Source organism: Eleutherodactylus coqui, chromosome 8, assembly GCF_035609145.1.
Source record: "Eleutherodactylus coqui strain aEleCoq1 chromosome 8, aEleCoq1.hap1, whole genome shotgun sequence".
NCBI lineage: Eukaryota > Metazoa > Chordata > Amphibia > Anura > Eleutherodactylidae > Eleutherodactylus > Eleutherodactylus coqui.
In genome coordinates, this window is record NC_089844.1 from 68,219,736 (window position 1) to 68,238,680 (window position 18,945).

The 18,945-nt window shown below is 41.7% G+C and overlaps 1 protein-coding gene across 1 annotated transcript in view; it reads left to right on the top strand.

Moving 5' to 3' along the window:
- Window positions 1–18,945, top strand: part of SESTD1 (SEC14 and spectrin domain containing 1) — a 152,063-nt gene that overhangs the window by 127,982 nt on the left and 5,136 nt on the right. Inside the window, exons 13-17 of the mRNA XM_066575769.1 lie at window positions 2,842–3,001; window positions 5,957–6,038; window positions 8,381–8,503; window positions 15,167–15,358; window positions 16,033–16,154. Coding sequence (XP_066431866.1) covers window positions 2,842–3,001; window positions 5,957–6,038; window positions 8,381–8,503; window positions 15,167–15,358; window positions 16,033–16,154 — 679 coding nt within the window. The remainder of the gene's footprint in view (window positions 1–2,841; window positions 3,002–5,956; window positions 6,039–8,380; window positions 8,504–15,166; window positions 15,359–16,032; window positions 16,155–18,945) is intronic.

Consider the following 18,945-nt stretch of genomic DNA (forward strand, 5'->3'; position numbering starts at 1 on the left):
TTGCTTTCTCAGAACCTCTACCCTCATGGGCTCAGTGCAGGTAGTTCCACCATCGGGGTCCTCTTATGTACTAGTGGCGGTATGATTCCTGCTGTTGTATAGGCCACATAGTAAAAATTGTTGTGCTAGGAGTAACTCGCCCAACACTGAACACATTAAGAGGAAGCTGTCACATTGAAAATGCAGTCCATTCTGCAGGCAGCATGTTGTAGAGCAAAGGAGCTGAGTAGATTGATATATATAGTCAGGCAAGACTTTGGGCACACCCGGTTAACTGGCGTAATAATGAGAAAATGGTCATCTAATATTTAAAAGAACTGGGAGGCAGGTTGCATTTTTTTGTTGGTGGAGGAGACTTTTTGGCAGCCATTTTGAACTCCGCCATGTTAAATTCCATCAGGTTTTTCAAATGTGAAGGGGGCCCTGAAATATATCAGTCTTGGCTAGAATGTACTCAGAAACACACTGTAAATGTCAGTTTTGCACTGTCATTACTTATTTAGGAGCTTAGCAAGGGCAAAGTTTCACAAAATACTTTACATGCTGCTTTTCAATGGGTCCACTGTTCTGCCAGTTGCACGTGGTTAAACATCTCGTGAACAGACTAAAGAACTGCAGGTGATATTTCTTCGTAGGACTGTAGGATTCACTGTTTCGGGTGAACCTTATTGTATATTTTTCCATACACAAGGGACTTTAAATGGCCCCAAATATAAAAGTCCAAAAGAGTTAAGTCTGGCAACTTTGGCAGCCATTGTGCTGGACCTCTATGCCCAATCCAGTGTCCAATAAATTAGACATCCAGCCATCTGTGTACAGCCACATAAAAGTGCGGAGGTGTGCCATCCTGTTGAAAGTTACATATGGGAATATGGTATTCTGTAACATCTGGAGGTATTTTTCACGATTAAGTGATCAGTCAATGAAAAAAGCCCAGGATGTCAGGCATATTTTACCAACTTGCACTTGCTTAACTCCTAAACAAGTAAAGAGACTGTAAAACTGACACTTCCAGTGTGTTTCTAAGTAAATCTAGCCAATATTGATATATCACATGACCCCATTCCCATTTGAAAATCCTGAGCTGAATTCAATATGGCAGAGTTTAAAATGGCCACCGAAACAGTCTCCTCCACCAAAAAATAAAGCTTCCTTTCAATTAAGGCTTTCACACATTGGAAGTTAATTTTCTCACTACTTCACCAGTTAAACAGATGTGTCCATACTTTTGCCTCACCTTGTATAATTTTGTGAGAAAAGATTGAGTAGACCTTTTATTGTATTCATTCCTCTCTCTGCTTATTCTCGGTTTAGGAGTCCAGTGGGCGGTCCTATTAGTGACTCAGCTATCTCAATATGACTATTTATGTCAATCACTCATAGGGACCGCCCACTGGACCCCTATGCTCAGAATGAGCAGAGACAGAAATAAATACATTACAAGTTTTTCTGAATCTTTCCCACATAACTATATCAATCTACTCGGCTCCATCGGCTCTATAACACGCTGCCTGCAGTTTGGACAGCATGTCAGATCTTCCGCCACATAAATTAAATGTGATGGTGCACATAAGCCATGACTGTGAAAAAACAGAGAACATGCTTCAGCACTCAAACATTAAATGTCTGAGTAAAATTGTGCAATTATTGTTTATACTGACCACTTAAAAATGGAACGTTCTTAGCGCGCATTTTGATCAAAACATGTGAGCTCATCCGCCATGTCCAGGCGAACCTTATTGGATGGGTTTCTAACTCTCTTTGGGCAAAAAGCTCCAAACTAATGGGAAAACAAAGTCAGCACTTCCACCAAATGAATGTGAAGGTGCACATAAGCCACATACAGTAACAGAAACACATGCTTTAGCACTCAGAATGTGTGCTAAGAACCTTGCATTTTTATGCAGTTAGTTTAAGCAATAATTGGGCAATTAACGTAGATGTTAAAGGTGTATGACCCCCGAAGCGTTTTTCTAGCATGTTCAAGCTGACACTTTCCCTTTAAGGAGAACTTCTGAGAGGAAATTCAAAGTGCACAAGTATATTACAGCAACATAGATTCTTGTGGACTTTGGTGGTCTCAGGTGTTGGTGTTGTCTGTGGTGGTCCCAGGGGTCAGTCCTTCACTGATCACTTATTCCCTATCCTATTCATAGGGGATTAGTATGAATCTTGGGACAACCTCTTCAGGGATTGGGTTCTAATGTCACTTGTGTCCAACCAGTTGTTTCATGCCTGAGGTGGACACAACCGACGAGATTTTGGTGAACAATCCGGCATCCATAGCCTGACAGAATAACACTGCATGCAATGTTTTTCTGTCTATAACTTGGAGACGTCAACATTATCGAAATTTATGCACCAGATGCTAGGAATGATCCCAAAGAAGTTATGGGATTATTCCTGCCATCAGTTTTCCTTTGGCAATTTTACTACTGTGATAGAGGAAAAAATGTTGGATAGCCTGAAATCTTGGAACCCGGCCTAAGTCCCCAGTTGTAGATGGCAAGAATGCAGAGATGTTGAGAAATCCTCCTCTTACTTAAATATAAGTGCACTTTAGTGATCAGAGTGGATTGTTTCTACCTATGATCGAAGTAGGCCTCACCTTGTTTTTATGATTTAGTAAAATACAGGCAGTAAGTCATAGAATGCCACAGACATAACAGATAACATAAGCCTCGTTGATTGATGGCTTCCCAGTATGGAGCCGAATGTTGTTTTTGTGGGTTTTTTTGTTTTTTTTTACGGTTTTATTTTTTTGCCTTATGCTAAGCTACTTAAAAGTCTTCTAACTTTGCAGATATTTCAGTCTGACCTAATAAATGTTTTTCCTTTTAGACACTGGCCTTCAAGGTTTACGTGAGAAAGGACAAAATCTTCTTGATCAAATTTCTAACCAGGCTTCTTGGGCTTATGGAAAAGATGTATCAAGTGAAAACAAGGATAATGTAGATCATATTCAAGGAGTGATGGAGGACATGCAGCTGAGGAAGCAAAGGTAAGGTGGTCGTCTACAGGTCTGTAGGATTACAATATACTGAATGTAATAACATTAACCCTTTAGTGACATCTAATGTACTTGTACGCCGGATATGCATGGGGCTTGTTTGAAGCACGATCTATTTTGGTTACTCCATCTCCAAGAAAAAAAGTGATAAAGTCTTATGTACCCTAAAAATTGTACCAATGAAAACTACAGGTCTGTCCGCAAAAAACAAGCCCATCAGCAAAACAAATAAATAATAGTTATGGTGGTCAGAAGATGGCAACAAAGTAATTTTCTTAAAGTCATATTTAATTTTTTCTAAAGTAGTACAACAACAACAACAACAAAAATTATATAAATTTGGTATCGCATTATTGTAATTTTTTAGTAAGTTTTCAGTACATTATATGGTACCATTGAGACTTGGAGGGTTTTCTTGTGAAACCCCCAAATAGTTGATCAGCTGGGGTCACTTCGGACCGTCGCTTCGACTCCTGTGTATTTGCGGCGCTGTCAGCCGGCGCACAATCAGCTGATAGGTTGAGGTCCCAAGCGACGGACCTCAGCCGATCAACTATTGATGGCCTATCCTGAGGTCAGGTCATCAATCGTATATACCCCAGAAAACCCCCTTAATACTTGGAAAATATATGTTGAAAATGTTCAAGAATATTTTTTATATACTTTTCTTCTGTATTCTGCACTAATCCTAGTAGCATGTTAGCATTGTCAAACAATCGCAATGATGAGCTTCTGAAGACCATAGAATAAGGTCACATATACGTAACCATTTTTTTGTAAAATCTGGAAAACTTTTTGTCTAAAAATGTATTTAAATGCATATATAAAGTTTTCTACGGTTCAAATGATGCCATGTGTTATTTTAGCTTAAACTTTAAAGGGGGTTTCCGTGCAACAACTACTGATGACCTATTGTCAGGATAGGTCATCAATACTTGATCGGCTGGGATCTATCGCTTGGGACCCTGATCAATTAGCTGATCGAGCGTATGTTGTCAACCACAACACATAAGGGTTAGGAACATAAGCAGATTGCTGAAGCCCCAGCACTCATTATTGAATTTTAATGTGAGCTGTCCCTATAATTACCAACAGCAGCCACTACACAGTGGTCGAAGCCATCTGCTTTTTCTCCATACCCTTGTGTGCTGTGGCTCTGACAGCAGGCTCCCGCTCAGCTGATTGGCCGAGGGTCGATCAGCTATTGATAACCTATCCTGACAATAGATCCTCAATACTATTTGCTGGTGTAGGTTTTTAATAATGGAAGTTAATGGCAAATATATCCAAAACTTCAGGGCCATTTACTGGCAAAGATTTCAAACAATTGAATGATTGAAAGATTCAGCGATCTTTTCGCATTATGTGTTAATGGCCATTAACACTTTATCATCTTCATTTGCATGTAAAAGGGCCTCTAGGGGCTGTTTGCAGAGCCCAGCGTATGATTAATCAGCTGCATTGTTCTTATCAGAGCTGCCAGCAGATTGCAATGTTATCTCCCAACTCCCGCAGAGAACACATCATGAGATCTATTGAGATATACTTTCTCTCTCGGTGGCTGAAGGATGAATTTTAAGTTCCCCCCAAAATCCTCATTCAGACGAAAAGTGCACGATGGTAGCATTTACACACAACAATTATTGCTCATTTTTGGTCGTTTGAACAAATTTTGAATTTAACCATTTGCTTACTGTATATCTGCGAGATAAAAAGGTAAACAATAAAAATAAACTATAAAATAAACGCCAACCCTCTGCCTGTTTCATGACTGATGCGTCCCGTTGCTCATTGCCAACAAGTATTGAGTTGGCATAGTGTTGCATCAATTGTTTCTTGTACATCTTTTATTATTACTATAATTTTTGGACTAACCCTTTCCAATCCACTGTCTGATGTCAAAGACATTCTGATTGAAGGCTGTACAGCTCCGATGTCGGAAGATGTCCAGCAGGGTATTCTTACTGTATACTACTGGCCGCTCTGTTGTCGGGGGTCTCTCCAACATGTCACATACCACAGTACTGGCTCTAGCCAGCAGATGGCGCCATTGTATAATGGCAGAAAGAGAAAGCCCCCTAGGAAACTCTGAATCTAAAATTGGATTGCAAAGGGTTAAACAGGTGTTTTCTTGTGCTTGCATCTCCCCGTTATCACCTGAATCCCCCTCAGTGGTGCCTTTTTGATGGCATAGTCCACAAGCCAAATTTGATGTACGTGAACCACTAGATCCTATATAGCCCCATTCTAGTCATTGTAAAATATTCTTATATTCTTTGTAAAATTAGGACGTTCTTCAGTTAACGCAGATTATAAATCCAATTAAAAATGGAGCACATGAATCTTGGCATTTGATTGACACTTTCAAATAAAAAGTAAGAAGAGTGTTTAGAAAACTTGCCAGGCTTCAAGGTGAAGGTCTGGATAGATTAATCCATTCACATCACTATCATCCTGCTGAGCAGAATCCTTTGTCATTTGATCAAGAGCGATTCAGCTTTCAGCACATTTTATCAAGATTAAATCAACTGATTCTCATGCGCACCCTCGGCCCTGCCAAAGTCATGACAGGTTCTTAAGTGGCGCTGAAAGTTATCTGAAGCATCCCGACGTCTCCGGGCATTGTGCTTACTCGCGTGAGGTTATCATTATGTTATTCTTAAATGACTCTAAATGTACAAAGATGATTTAGACTCTTTCCGCACTCTATTGAGTTTACAATTTAACGTTGGCCAGTGGGTGATATAAGGAAAGATGATTTATCCAAGGTCACAGGGGACTGTGGTGAAAAGTTAGAATTTACACAATAGTTGTTTTTTTTTCCAATGACTGGGTCAAATTCAGTGAAGTGGTTTCTACAGGGTTTATCTCTTCAGGGTAATGTGACTAAACAACCATCTATACAAGTTTTTTTGTTTTTTTTTCACCTTTTTGTTTTCTTCTCAGATGTGAGGACATGGTGGATGTCCGGAGGTTAAAAATGCTGCAGATGGTCCAATTGTTTAAGTGTGAAGAAGATGCGGCTCAAGTAAGATATGAAACAACGTCCATAAGTAGAACTGTATCAATAAGGTCTTATGCGATATTCATGTGTAAGCGCATTTCCAGTGTTGATTACCAATCGAAGAGTAACGTCCCACCATGATATTTCCACAAGTCTCCACTCAAATATGAAACACTAGTAAAATTCCATTGGTTTGAGTTCATTTTGATGAACATGGCTAGATTAGCGAATATTCAGTTCAAAATTTATCTTCCTTCATGCTACATCCATCTCCACCTAAGCTAACCTGAGCTTCCCTACACTCCTCTCTTTATACTATCTAGAATATGCAATTCAATAGAAATTGTCATCAGAAAAATGACTTATTGTTTTAAATCACGTTTTAAACATATTTGGTCTTGAAAGGTTTCCGTATCGCTATCTAAATTAAAAAAAAAAAATCCTGAAATCTTGCAGTTCTCACTCTGCCCACTAAGCCTTAGAATAGGCAGACCGTTCCTGTTCAGTACACATAATTTACAATGAAAGGTCACAGCTCACCTCCTCCCCCTCCCTGTTCTATTGTCTCTTCACATGTCCACAACAAACTCACATAGTAGATCATCTCCATTGTACAGGTTCCTATGGCTCATGAGGCTGCTGTAAAGTAAATCTCAGAATGCTGTTAAGAGCACCTCATAGATGGCTGCCGCTTCAACCATCTACAGAAAATAAAAAGAAAAAAATCTTCAATAAGAAAAAAAAATAAATTCTGGTTTTATTAGTTAAAAAACTGTAGGTTAAAGGGGTTGTCTCGCGGCAGCAAGTGGGGTTATACACTTCTGTATGGCCATATTAATGCACTTTGTAATATACATCGTGCATTAAATATGAGCCATACAGAAGTTATTCACTTACCTGCTCCATTGCTAGCGTCCCCGTCGCCATGGTTCCGTCTAATTTCGGTGTCTTCTTGCCTTTTTAGACGCGCTTGCGCAGATCCGTCTTCTCCCTTCTTCTCCCTTCGGCTCCGCTCGGCAGCATCTGCATTTTGGCTCCGCCCCCTTGTAGCATCATCACGTAGCTCCGCCCCATGATGTGTGCCGGTTCCAGCCTCCTGATTGGCTGGAATCGGCACGTGACGGGGGCAGAGCTACGCGATGATGCGTACAAGGGGGCGGAGCCAAAATGCCGATGCTGCCGAGCGGAGCCGAAGGGAGAAGACGGATCTGCGCAAGCGCGTCTAAAAAGGCAAGAAGACACCGAAATTAGACGGAACCATGGCGACGGGGACGCTAGCAACGGAGCAGGTAAGTGAATAACTTCTGTATGGCTCATATTTAATGCACGATGTATATTACAAAGTGCATTAATATGGCCATACAGAAGTGTATAACCCCACTTGCTGCCGCGAGACAACCCCTTTAAACATTCCCTTTAAATATCTACCTGCTACTGAAATTTGTTACATTTATTTTACAACTAGTCCCCCAGTATATAAGTTGGATAGTTTTCTTTTGGTTAGTTATTTCTTTCTATCTGAAACTTCTTAGCGTCCGTCTCCCCATAAGGGTTGTGTGATCTCCTTCTGACCACCTGAGAATTACTTTGCTTTATGTTTTCTCAAGCAGTCTGTTTTTCAGTCTGCGTAATTTGTAATGAACTGATGGGTTGTACCACACAGAGTCTGCTTAGGGGTGGGGGACAGAAGCTTCTATCACAGGTACTGATGATGATCTGACTGCTCTGGTCATACAGTTGGAGCGCACAGTTCATCCTCCTGACTGTATACTTATAGCTCTTTCGCTTATTTAGATGAATATAGCGGGTGATGATAATCACACTGTCCTCCCAGCAGGCAGAGATGGTACTGGGCTAGTTGGTCATATGACTCTCTGCTGGCTGATCATGTGAACACCAGCATAGTAGCATGGAGAAATCTCAGCATCAGAATGCTGTCCAATAGGTATCAATCAGGAAGCTGCACTGAATGGAAGTGAATTAATATATATGGACGTCTGGAGTGTGACAGGCAATCAGGTGAAGGTAACAGGGATGGGAAAATGTGTTTTTGCAGGAGGGGCCCTGTAAAATTGTGTTTCTTACTAAAGTATCCTTGACTCTGCATAACATTAGCATGCACCATAGGTTGAGGGCCTAGACTTCCTGGATTCCTCATTGTCAGCTTTGCCTGGTTATGCAGCAATACGATCCTTCATACTGCTATAACTAGTCTAAATTTGGGGTTCCTTTTTTTGCAGAAACCGTTTCACGTATTCACAGAGCCTAATTTGGCCCAATTTTAGCTTCTCCAATACCTGCCTGCTTCATCCGACTGCATTTTGTGCTTTTCTTTTTAACACTATTTTCTTCTTGCTGTCTTGCAGGCTGTAGACTGGTTGAATGAATTACTCGATGCCTTGCTAAAGACGCACATCAGGCTGGGAGACGACAGCCAAGAAACCAAAATTCTAATAGAAAAACATAGAAAATTTGTAGATGTTGCTCAGGTAACTGTTTGGTGTGCTTGTATTAGTGTTCTACAGAATTAACTTTAAGCATACATTAAAGGGATTTACTGGGACTCCAACACTGAAGACCTATCCTTAGGCTAGCTCATCAATATCTGCTGCTTAGGACCCCCGCTGAATAGCTGTTTGAAGGATCACAAGACTCTGGTGAGCACTTGGCGCTCTTCTCAGGCCAGTGATGTTACATTCATTCCCTCACGTGGTCTGCGAGCAGCTCAGTCCCATTCAAGGGTATTGGATCACGTTGCTATACCAGCACTGCCACTGCAAATTACACAAGAGAATTAATAATCTCTTAAGGCGCCACAGGAGACACAATAATGCACATAGAAGGAAATGAACAGTAAAACACTGCAAATGTGACATCAGAGGATGCCACACCAAAATCCCAGATGGCCAAATGTATCCTTGTAGAAACCACCAAATTGCCGTATATACCCTTTTCAGAAAAGGTGAGCAGCCACTCCAAAATAAAAAAAAGTGAAGACCTGTAGGAGTAAATCACATATATAGAAATAATGGAGTATAGCCACTGTATGATGATTTATGATTATCCGGGAATAACCATAATGAATTATCATACTCGCACACATCGGGGTAAGCCAGAGTTTAGACAGCAGATGGCACGCCCCACATCCAGGAAAGCCCCACAAAGATAAGCTAGACGTTTCACCTGGGACGGTGTCTTTATTATGCACAATCTCAGCAACTTGCTCAACGTATTTTGGAAATAAGCATAATTTCCTTCCTCAGAGAAATAATAAAATACATCATCTAAACTTACAGTTCTTCTCAATGTGAAGAAATTCCTTTGGAGCTGATGCGGGCCCTTCTGACCGCATCACGATAGTGTCCGCTTTAGACCGAAAGACCGGCCTACTGCAAGCGTACGTTGGCTCCAAGAACTGCATTGCACCAGGCCGGAAGAACCTCCCAACCACCCAGTACTAGATCGGAAATCACGCGCCAATTAAAGATGATGTGCACATTCCTGTAATCCAAACTGGATTACACAAAAAAACACCACCTCCCTTAGCTGAATAACTATGCACATAGGGGGCGTATATCCCGAACAGAAAATGCGATTTACCTGTTGCACAAATTCTATGACATTAGAGATGAGCGAACCTACTCAGCCACTCCCCTTTTTCGCCCGAGCGCCGCGATTTTCGAGTACTTCCGTACTCGAGCGAAAAGATTCGGGGGGAGGCGTGGGTGAGTGGTGGGTTGCAGCGGGGAGTGGGGGGGGAGAGAGAGAGGGCTCCCCCCTGTTCCCCGCTGCTACCCCCCGCTCCGCCTCCCCCCGAATCTTTTTACCCTAGTACGGAAGTACTCGAAAATCCCGGTGCTCGATCAAGTAATTACTCGAAACGAGTATATTCGCTCATCTCTATATGACATATATTAGTTTACACTTTTGAGATAATTAGTTTTATCTGAAAGCCCATCTAAAAGAACTTGGAAGGGGGGATAAAATTCAGAAAACAAATATAAAAGATACATGTTTATATCCTAAAAACATACCTTACTCTTGTATATTAAAAATATAAAGTAAAGCTACTTATCCACAAATTAATATACTTAATTTGTACTTAAATATTATAAAACCGGAGATCAAAAAATGTTTGTCACACTGAAAAATATCTATCTAATTTTATACTGATATCTATTCAATATAGGTTCCAAAGATTTCATCCAAACGGGACAAGGCTATTAAAATGGAAAATCCAGTACATTTTCCTCCGGCTTACTACCTCTAGTGGGACAATCTTCAAGGCCATAAGTTGTCTTAAACCCTTTAGAGACCCTGTGATACAAGAACCATTATTAATATTTGACCTGTGTATATTAATGGAGATGAGCGAACCTACTCGGCCACGCCCCTTTTTCGCCCGAGCGCCGTGATTGTCGAGTACTTCCGTACTCGGGCAAAAAGATTCGGGGGGCGCCGTGGGTGAGTGGAGGGTTGCAGAGGGGAGTGGGGGGGGGGAGAGAGAGGGCTGCCCCCTGTTCCCCGCTGCTACCCCCCACTCCGCCCCTCGGCGCCCCCAAAATTTTTTCACCCGAGTACAGAAGTACTCGAAAATCGCAGTGCTCGATCGAGTAATTACTCGAAACGAGTATATTCGCTCATCTCTATTTATTAAACCTCTCACATAACGTCCAAACTGTACATCCTATATATTGCAGCCTAAAGGGACATTCCAACATATGTACCATGTGAGGTGAGGCACAGCTGAGGTGTTCGGTCAGCTGTATTGTTCCACCGGTGTTCTGAATATGAACCTCAGTCATATTGTTACCTGTACTGGATCAACACTTCCACCTCTGTTGAGCACAGCAGAGCGAACATATCAGAAAATATCAATACTCTCCCTTCTATGTTCAAACTTCCCAAAACCATCCAAACTCTTATTTTTAGGGCAAGAGGGGGGTATTTTCTTTTTGACGGTTGGACCTCTCCTAAAAGTGTGTAGTGGTTTCTTATCATAGTCCCCAAAATTGGATTATCTAACAATATTGGCCAATGAGCATCCAATACCCTCCTAATCTCTGATAGGAAACAATTATATTTAGTGAGGAATCTAATGGATTGGAATTCTTCCTCAATCTGACATTTTGGATTTCTGCCCCGAAGTTCCAGACAACTTGCTTGGGAGACCTTCTCTATCCTGTTCTTGGAATCCTCAATAAACCTACTTGGGTACCCTTTAGATATAAAGCAGGCATCAAAAAAATCACACTCTTGTTGGACTACCACATCGAAAGGGCAGTACTTTAACGAGCTTCATTTGGCTATAGGGAATATTGTTTTTTCAACTGTGATGATGGCAGCTGCAAAAATCTAGATAAGGCCTCCTTCACGCAGGCCTACCTGGCGCTGTCCAGGTCCCTGCTGCTGTTCTGCGGAGCTCCTAGCACTTCTCATTGCTGACAGAGGATCTTTTGCTAGTGATAGGGTTTGAAAACCCCGCCTCCAGTAAGAGATTGCTCTGATTGGCTGAGCCTGCTGACTGTCAGCCAATCACAGCCAGCGCTGGATGCACCAATCACAGCCATTCATTGAATGGCTGTGATTGGTGCATCGATCACCGGCTCTGACTTGCAAAGCAGGGGCTCCTGAACCAATCAGAGTAATCTCTCGTTGGGAGGCGAGGATTTCAATCCCTGTCACTAGCAATAGATGCTTTGGCGGCTTGACAAATGCCTGGCAGCCAGCCCGGAGTTCCAGAGAACAGTGGTGGGGACTCCGATGGCGCCAGCTAGGTGAATAATCCCTTTTTTTTAGGTAGTGCAGCATTGAAAGCTCTGCCTGTTCATTTCATAGACCCATTGAAATGAATGGCAGCGTTGTACAGCGTTTAGCGCAAGGCTGAAAAGGCAGTGCTAAATGCTGTATAAAAATGTCTGTGTGAGGGAGGCCTAACTATTAGTATCTGTTTTTCTTTGTTTGTTGTAATCTTTTGGTAGTAATCCCTCAATTAGCAATCTAAATAGATATTTTATTTTGATCTATGAATTATGTATGTTGACTCTAAAAACCAATTCCTCCTAATCATTATTTTAATATTCCCCAAAAAAGTTTTCCAATTCTTCTCTCGATAATTCTTCTATCAATTCGATAATGATATTGTCGTTAACCTCTTATAGAATACTCTATTTTTATGTTCCCTATCTGCCCTCAAGATCCCCATAAATCCATTTCCATATGATGGGGCAGATTTTGTCCCCATTGCGCTCCCTTTTTTCTGTATAAAAAATGCTGATTGTACGTAAAATAATTGTGGGTCAAAATTAATGAAATGGATGACAAAATTAATTCTTTCTGCATATCTGCATGAGGGGGTCGGTAGCCAGCGTATCCCTTACAGTTTATAAACCTAAATCGTGGGTTGTTGCTACATAATGAAACACCATATATTCTGTCCCCCCCCCTAAATTCATGTAAGAGGGTAATAAGATGACTTGGATGGTAGATAATCCACGAATATCTGAAGATGAATTTTCACTTAAGCAGGAAAGTTAGAGAATCAGTAGCGGCAATGATGGGCCTACATGGTGGTCTGCCTAAAGACTTGTGTATTTTGAGCGAAAAGTAAAAATCTGCCATAGATGGATGTGGTATCCTAATACATTTATATTCATCAATCGTCAAGATACCCCTTCTCAAATAAAATATCCAACAACCTGGAGAATAAGCTTCTTTGGTTTTCTGTAAGAATTCTCATGGGTCCCTTATGATCATAACTGGAATCCATAATTACCATACCGCCACCATTATGCACGTTGTTTTCAATCATTTTTATTGGGTTTTATTTGTTGCGTTAGAATACGATTTCTGTACGGTGACATAAATATCTAAAACATACAAGGCGTTGCGGAAAAGTTTTGAAGCTAATGTTCCTTCTTACAAAAGAAAAGAAAATAGTTGCCAGGTTAATGCAGTCGTCACTTGAGTACTGGATATCAACTGTGGACCAGAAACTAGAAACTTGTGTGTACCAGTTGAACGCTTTTATCTTATGGCAAAAGGGTCCATTAGGGAAATGAAGGGGGTTTAAGACATTGGGATATTTGGAAGGCTGGCACGTGGAGGGATTTGTATGCTAGTTAGTTGAGGGATGATTTGTCAGCCAAATGTTACATTTGGATATAAAGGCAGGGAATGTTCCATTTTGGACTGCCAGCATAGGTGCAGTTGGTCGAGACTATAAATCAGTGATGGCGAATCTTTTAGACACCAAGTGCCCAAACTGCTACCCTAAACCCACTTGTTTATCACAAAGTGCCAATACTTCAGGGAGTGGGGCTTATCACAACGTATTACTTTACCCCCGTCGTTCTAAAAAGGACAGGGCTGTTTCAAAAAAAGATACGGTGCAGATTTTGACTGCTTTTTGGATGCGGAAATACTGCAGAATTTGCCACGGAAATTTCCGCCTCGTGTAAACCTACCCCAGCGGTAACAGTGACGCCCCCACAGTGGCCCCAGCGGTAACAGTGACGCCCCCACAGTGGCCCCAGCGGTAACAGTGACGCCCCCACAGTGGCCCCAGCGGTAACAGTGACGCCCCCACAGTGGCCCCAGCGGTAACAGTGACGCCCCCACAGTGGCCCCAGCGGTAACAGTGACGCCCCCACAGTGGCCCCAGCGGTAACAGTGACATCCCACATCGGCCCAGGTAGTGGTAGTGACATCCCACAGCAGCCCCCAGTAGTAATAGCGCCCCTTAGACCCATATACTTACCCTCTCCTCCTCTGCTCGGCGCTGATGCCAGGTGCACAATGGGACGTTAATGTGCTGCCGGATGCCTCCTCCCTCTGCTCTCGTGGAACCATAGAGGAGACATTAGAGGAGGGGGGTGGGGGATCCTGGGTGCACACTGAAGTCACAGCGTGCATTGGGATCAGCGCCGCTGAGTGAATAGCATCAGGGGGACCGCGGCTCCCCGCTGGTATTCACTAACATGGGGAGAGCCCGACGCTGGTAAGTGTCAGCAGTTATGTGTAGTGTATGGCAAATAACAGTTCTGCATTCCAACGGGGAATTATCTATCCCTAACAGTAGAAGAGCCAAACCAGGTTTGTTTTTAGTTGTGTTGGGGTGGAGTGTTTTTATCATTTTGAATATAAATGTAAGGCTACACGATGATGTGTTTTATTATTTCTCCTGAGAAAAGGAATTTCTGAAACGCGTTGAGCAAGTTGCTAAGGTTATGCATTATAAAGATACCATCACAGGTGAAACATCTGCCTTATCCTTCTGGTGATCTTTCAGTGCTTTCCTGGATGTGGGAAGGGGGGGGGGAGCCATATGTTGTCTAATCTCTGGCTAATGTGTGAGCATGATAATTCATTATGGTTATTCCTGGATATTCATCATTCAGCCCTAATTGCCTATACTCTGTATATTGGAACAGCGAAATATACAATGCTGTGCCTGGTATGCAATGAAGAGGCTGTGTCGCTCATCCAAGTACTGGGCCCCCTGTTCTAGTGATCAGTTGAGCCCCAGCAATCATACAGTGATCTACTATTCTGTAGTTAGTTAAAAGTGCAGTTACTCTTTGACATCTAAGTTTTGATCCGTGGGGAACTGCTGCTGAATCCCCTGCGGATCGCTAGAATGAAGGGGCTGCAGCACTGTGCCCCTTTGGTCGTCGTCACTACTTACCAGCTCTTCCCGGCAGCTGAAGATAGGTGCATAGATATCTATAGGCCTCTTCTATAGTCATGGAGAACTGATCTTCAGCTGCCGGTAGGATCCAGCAAGTCGTGAAGACGGGTAGAGTGCTGCACCCCCCCATCAGTCTAGTGATCAGCGGGAGTTTCAGCAGTGGGACCTCCACTGATCAAAACTTGAGACATGTCAAAAGTTAGTTGAAAGTACAGGAACTGTTTGAGAGGTTTTTCTTTAACTATTTGATAGAAGTGGACAGCTGTAGGGCTTGTGTTTGCCGGTTAATAAAGATGTACTGCTGCCTGCTGTCCGTAAAACTATTTATCATATATTTTGCCTGCTAAGAACTTAACCCAAGGAGCCGGTTCTATGGCCCGGCAATTTCTCTGGTCACTTCAGTGCAGCGATGATAAAACACTGCTTTGTTCCCGGACCATTATTGCTTTCTTTTCTCCTGCAGAGCACATACGATTACGGTCGCCAATTACTGCAAGCTACAGTTGTATTATGCCAGTCTCTGAGATGTACGTCGCGGTCATCGGGGGACACGCTTCCCAAGCTAAACAGAGTATGGAAACAGTTTACGATAACCTCGGAGGAGAGGGTTCACCGGCTGGAAATGGCTCTTGCTTTTCACTCAAATGCAGAAAAGGTTAGACCCATTTGCATATGACCCACACCAAGTGCTTCCATTCATCTAAAGGTCATTTGTACTTTTCTAAAGTACTGCTCTGTTTTGTTCTGTCAGTATCCTACAGCTCGCCTCCCGTTTCTGATGTATTGTTGTAGTTTTTTTTTTTTTAGTTTTCATTCTATTTTAGTTACTTGTGTTTGTAATTGACTTACATTCATTATCTTATTTCCACTACAGAGAGGTTTAAAGGGACAACCTAATTTTCCCCATCTGATGGTCAGTTACTTTTCAGTTCCTACTTTAGTGGTCCCAAACATCATTTTCCATATGGGCTCCTTGTAATAATATATTTCCCCAGTAGAGGGCACTGCAAGGTAACTTAGTGGCTGCAGGAACTTGAAGCTGAACCTGCAGCGATCAATGGGGCAGATGCATTCTAAAAAGCGTTTATATTGATGGCATAGCCCCAACTCTGTTCTGTCAGCAGAAGTAGTGTGGCTTTTAAGTTGTAGTGAACCAACTAATTCATGTTTCCTGCACAAACAAGTGGTGAACATCATCAGATGCACCCTGACTGCAGTAGTGTGCACCATGTATTGTAGAGCAAGGTAATAATGTGTCCTAATGCCTTTTATATATATATATATATGCCTCTGTAATTAACCATTTGTGTGGATTACAATTTCTTGCAGATTTTACAAGAAAGCCCAGATCTTCCGGAATCTGTGTTGGATTTTGAACAGTTTGAGGAAGTTGAAGGCGTTGGGAAATCTCTGCTGGACAGATTAACTGTGCCTGTAATTTATCCTGATGGGTATGTCATATCTCTGTACATGTTTGTGCAGTAGAGGCTGGATGTGTCTGGGGACGGGTTGGTTTTATACACACACCATATTTTTTTCCATGGAAGCAATTGTATTTTGTATGCAATTTTACAATTTTTTTTTGTCATTTTACATTGGTGTAAGGGCCTCCGTTTCGTAATGGAAGCATTGACATTAATGGAACCTGACAGGTTATTTTCCGAGTGAAATCATGTAGCAGAGTGCATTATTGTGCCTTTAACCCCTTAGTGACAGAGCCAAATTTTGGAAATTTCACATGTGTCACTTTAAGGAATAACTCTGTAAAGGTTTTGCATATCCAAGTAATTTTGACATTGTTTTTTCACCACATATTGTACTTCATTTAGGTGGTAAAAATAGACTGATAGAATTTGTGTAAATTTATTAAAAGTGGGAAAATTTAGGAAAAAATGAAAATGTGAAAAAAATTAACTGTAATGGCAAATCATTTTTGCTAAGATATATATTTCCATCTGTTTACCTTATTCTGGACACACATTTGAATAACTTTTTTTTTTAACAGTTTAGGAGACGTACAAATGTAATACTAATTAACATTTTGAGGAACATTTTCTTTTTCCTACACCAAGCCAAGATTGCAAATACTTATAGGTGTCAGATTGATAGATACCCCCACAGTTTTTTTTCAGGATTAATACAAATTAGAAGAGAAAAAATAAAATTTCATATTTTTGCAAATATGTTATTTTAAAGGCAGGTTTTTGTTCTATAGTGCACATGAAAATGAGAATTTACACCCCAAAATGGATACCCCTGTTTGTCCTGCGCTCAGAGACATATCCATTGTGGCCCTAATCTTATGTCTGGATGCACAGCGGGGCCCAAACCAAAAAGAGTAGCCAGTGGCTTTCACAACAGATATTTTGCTTGAAGGTGATTTAGCCCCCATTGCCCACTTGTAGAGCCCTTGAGAGGCCAAAACAATAGAGAACCCCCACAATGACCCCATTTTGAACACTAGACCCCTTTACGAATTCATCTAGGGGTGTACTGCAGATTTTGACCTTACAGTTTTTGAATGAATCTAAGCAAAGCAGAAGGAATACATTTTGTGATTTTCATTTTTTTGGCAATCGTGTCATTTTAAAAAACATTTTTTTTTGTACAGCACACATATGAATGAAGACTTGCACTCCAAAATGTATGCCCCCTGTTTGTCCTGTGTTCAGAAACATACCTGTTGTGGCCCTAATCTTATGTCTGGATGCACAAAGGTGCCCAAACCAAAAGGAGCATTGAAGTTCAACTGTTTTTAACTTTTACGTGATCGCCATTATCCGTTGGATAACGGGGGATCACTTGACTGGAGACCACTCACCGCGGCCCTCGGTCCCTGCTCCAGGCTCTCAAGTACCTTTAGTAGCCAGGAGCAAGGGGATTTTAAATTTCCCGGTCCCTCCCCAGCTTTTGCGTCCGCCATTTTGCCAGCAGACGCATGAGCAGAAGCCGGTGTAAGGTCCACAAATAAATCAGGGGGCCCTAGGTACATAATTTCATCCTCCCTCATGGATATGATCTGTAAGGGAAGATGAAGCGTAACGTTTAATTTATTTTTTTCTTTTACACCATTTTTTACTTTACATGATCATTGTTATCCATTGGATAGCGCATTGTCCATTGATGCAGATGTGTTGCACTGAAGCGTACGCAATTGCGCATATGCTCATGTGAAGTTGTCTTTAAACAACTTTTATTTTCAATCATGCCTGAGCTACAGCTTGGAGAAGAAGACTAAAGTAGGAAGTTGGGGGGCTGCCCCTATAGTTGTGCCTACTACTGACAGGTTCGGGGAGCCTGATCCTGGTGACAGTCCCTTGAAGCAGTTCTCAAGTGCGAGGACATCGGCACAATGGCTGCATTGTTGTACAGTCATTATGGGGGCTCTGATGCAGAAATGTGAATATTCTTTATAGCCAGCAGGTTGTCTGCCCTTTTGAGGAGAAAGAAAAAAAACTGTAAATGTTTGAAAATTGGTATAAAATTGGTAGAAATTCAATTGATGGATGAGACATTGTAATTCAGAAATTCAGCAAGCCAAGTACAATAGAAATTAGCGGAGCCTTTTCATTAAATAGCTCTGAACTTTATTGTGTTCTTTTACAAAGGACGACCTACGGCCGCGGAGCTCCTTCTGCTGTACTGCACAGCGATGGAAGCCCTTCATTATTAGGCTGGCATACACTTTACTGTACAGTAAAGACATTTATGGATTCCATGTTTAGAATGCACAAGAATTGTCTGGAGCTAACGAATGAAAGTGATGTGCCCTTTATATTAACAATGCCATTTTATAAAAAATTGTGTTTTGGGATCAAAATGGTGTTGAAATAGTAATGACTTTAAAAATGAATCAGCGAGAAGGCTTGAAGCTTTCACTCCAAGGGTTATAGAATACTGTAGTAGAGAATTTTGAGAAGAATCCTTTTTCAGGCCCGTCATCTATTAACAAGAGTGGATAGAACATTTCTTTTCTCTGAAGGACTGCATGAATAACCAATTCATTTCAATGGCCACCGGGTAATGCTGCATTCAGCCAGAGGTGGTGCTGCAGTGGAATCAAACATTTGCGTGACTGGGTTCCCCACAGATTAAACTGCTGGGAGTAGCAGGATACAGTCTGATCAGCTTAACCCTTAACATCAGAAAATCCTTTTCCATGCTGCTGCTGTTAGCCATTTAGTCATTCCTGACCCTAAAGGCTCCCTTCCCTCCGTGTTTTTCGGTTTTGCACTGCTTCTT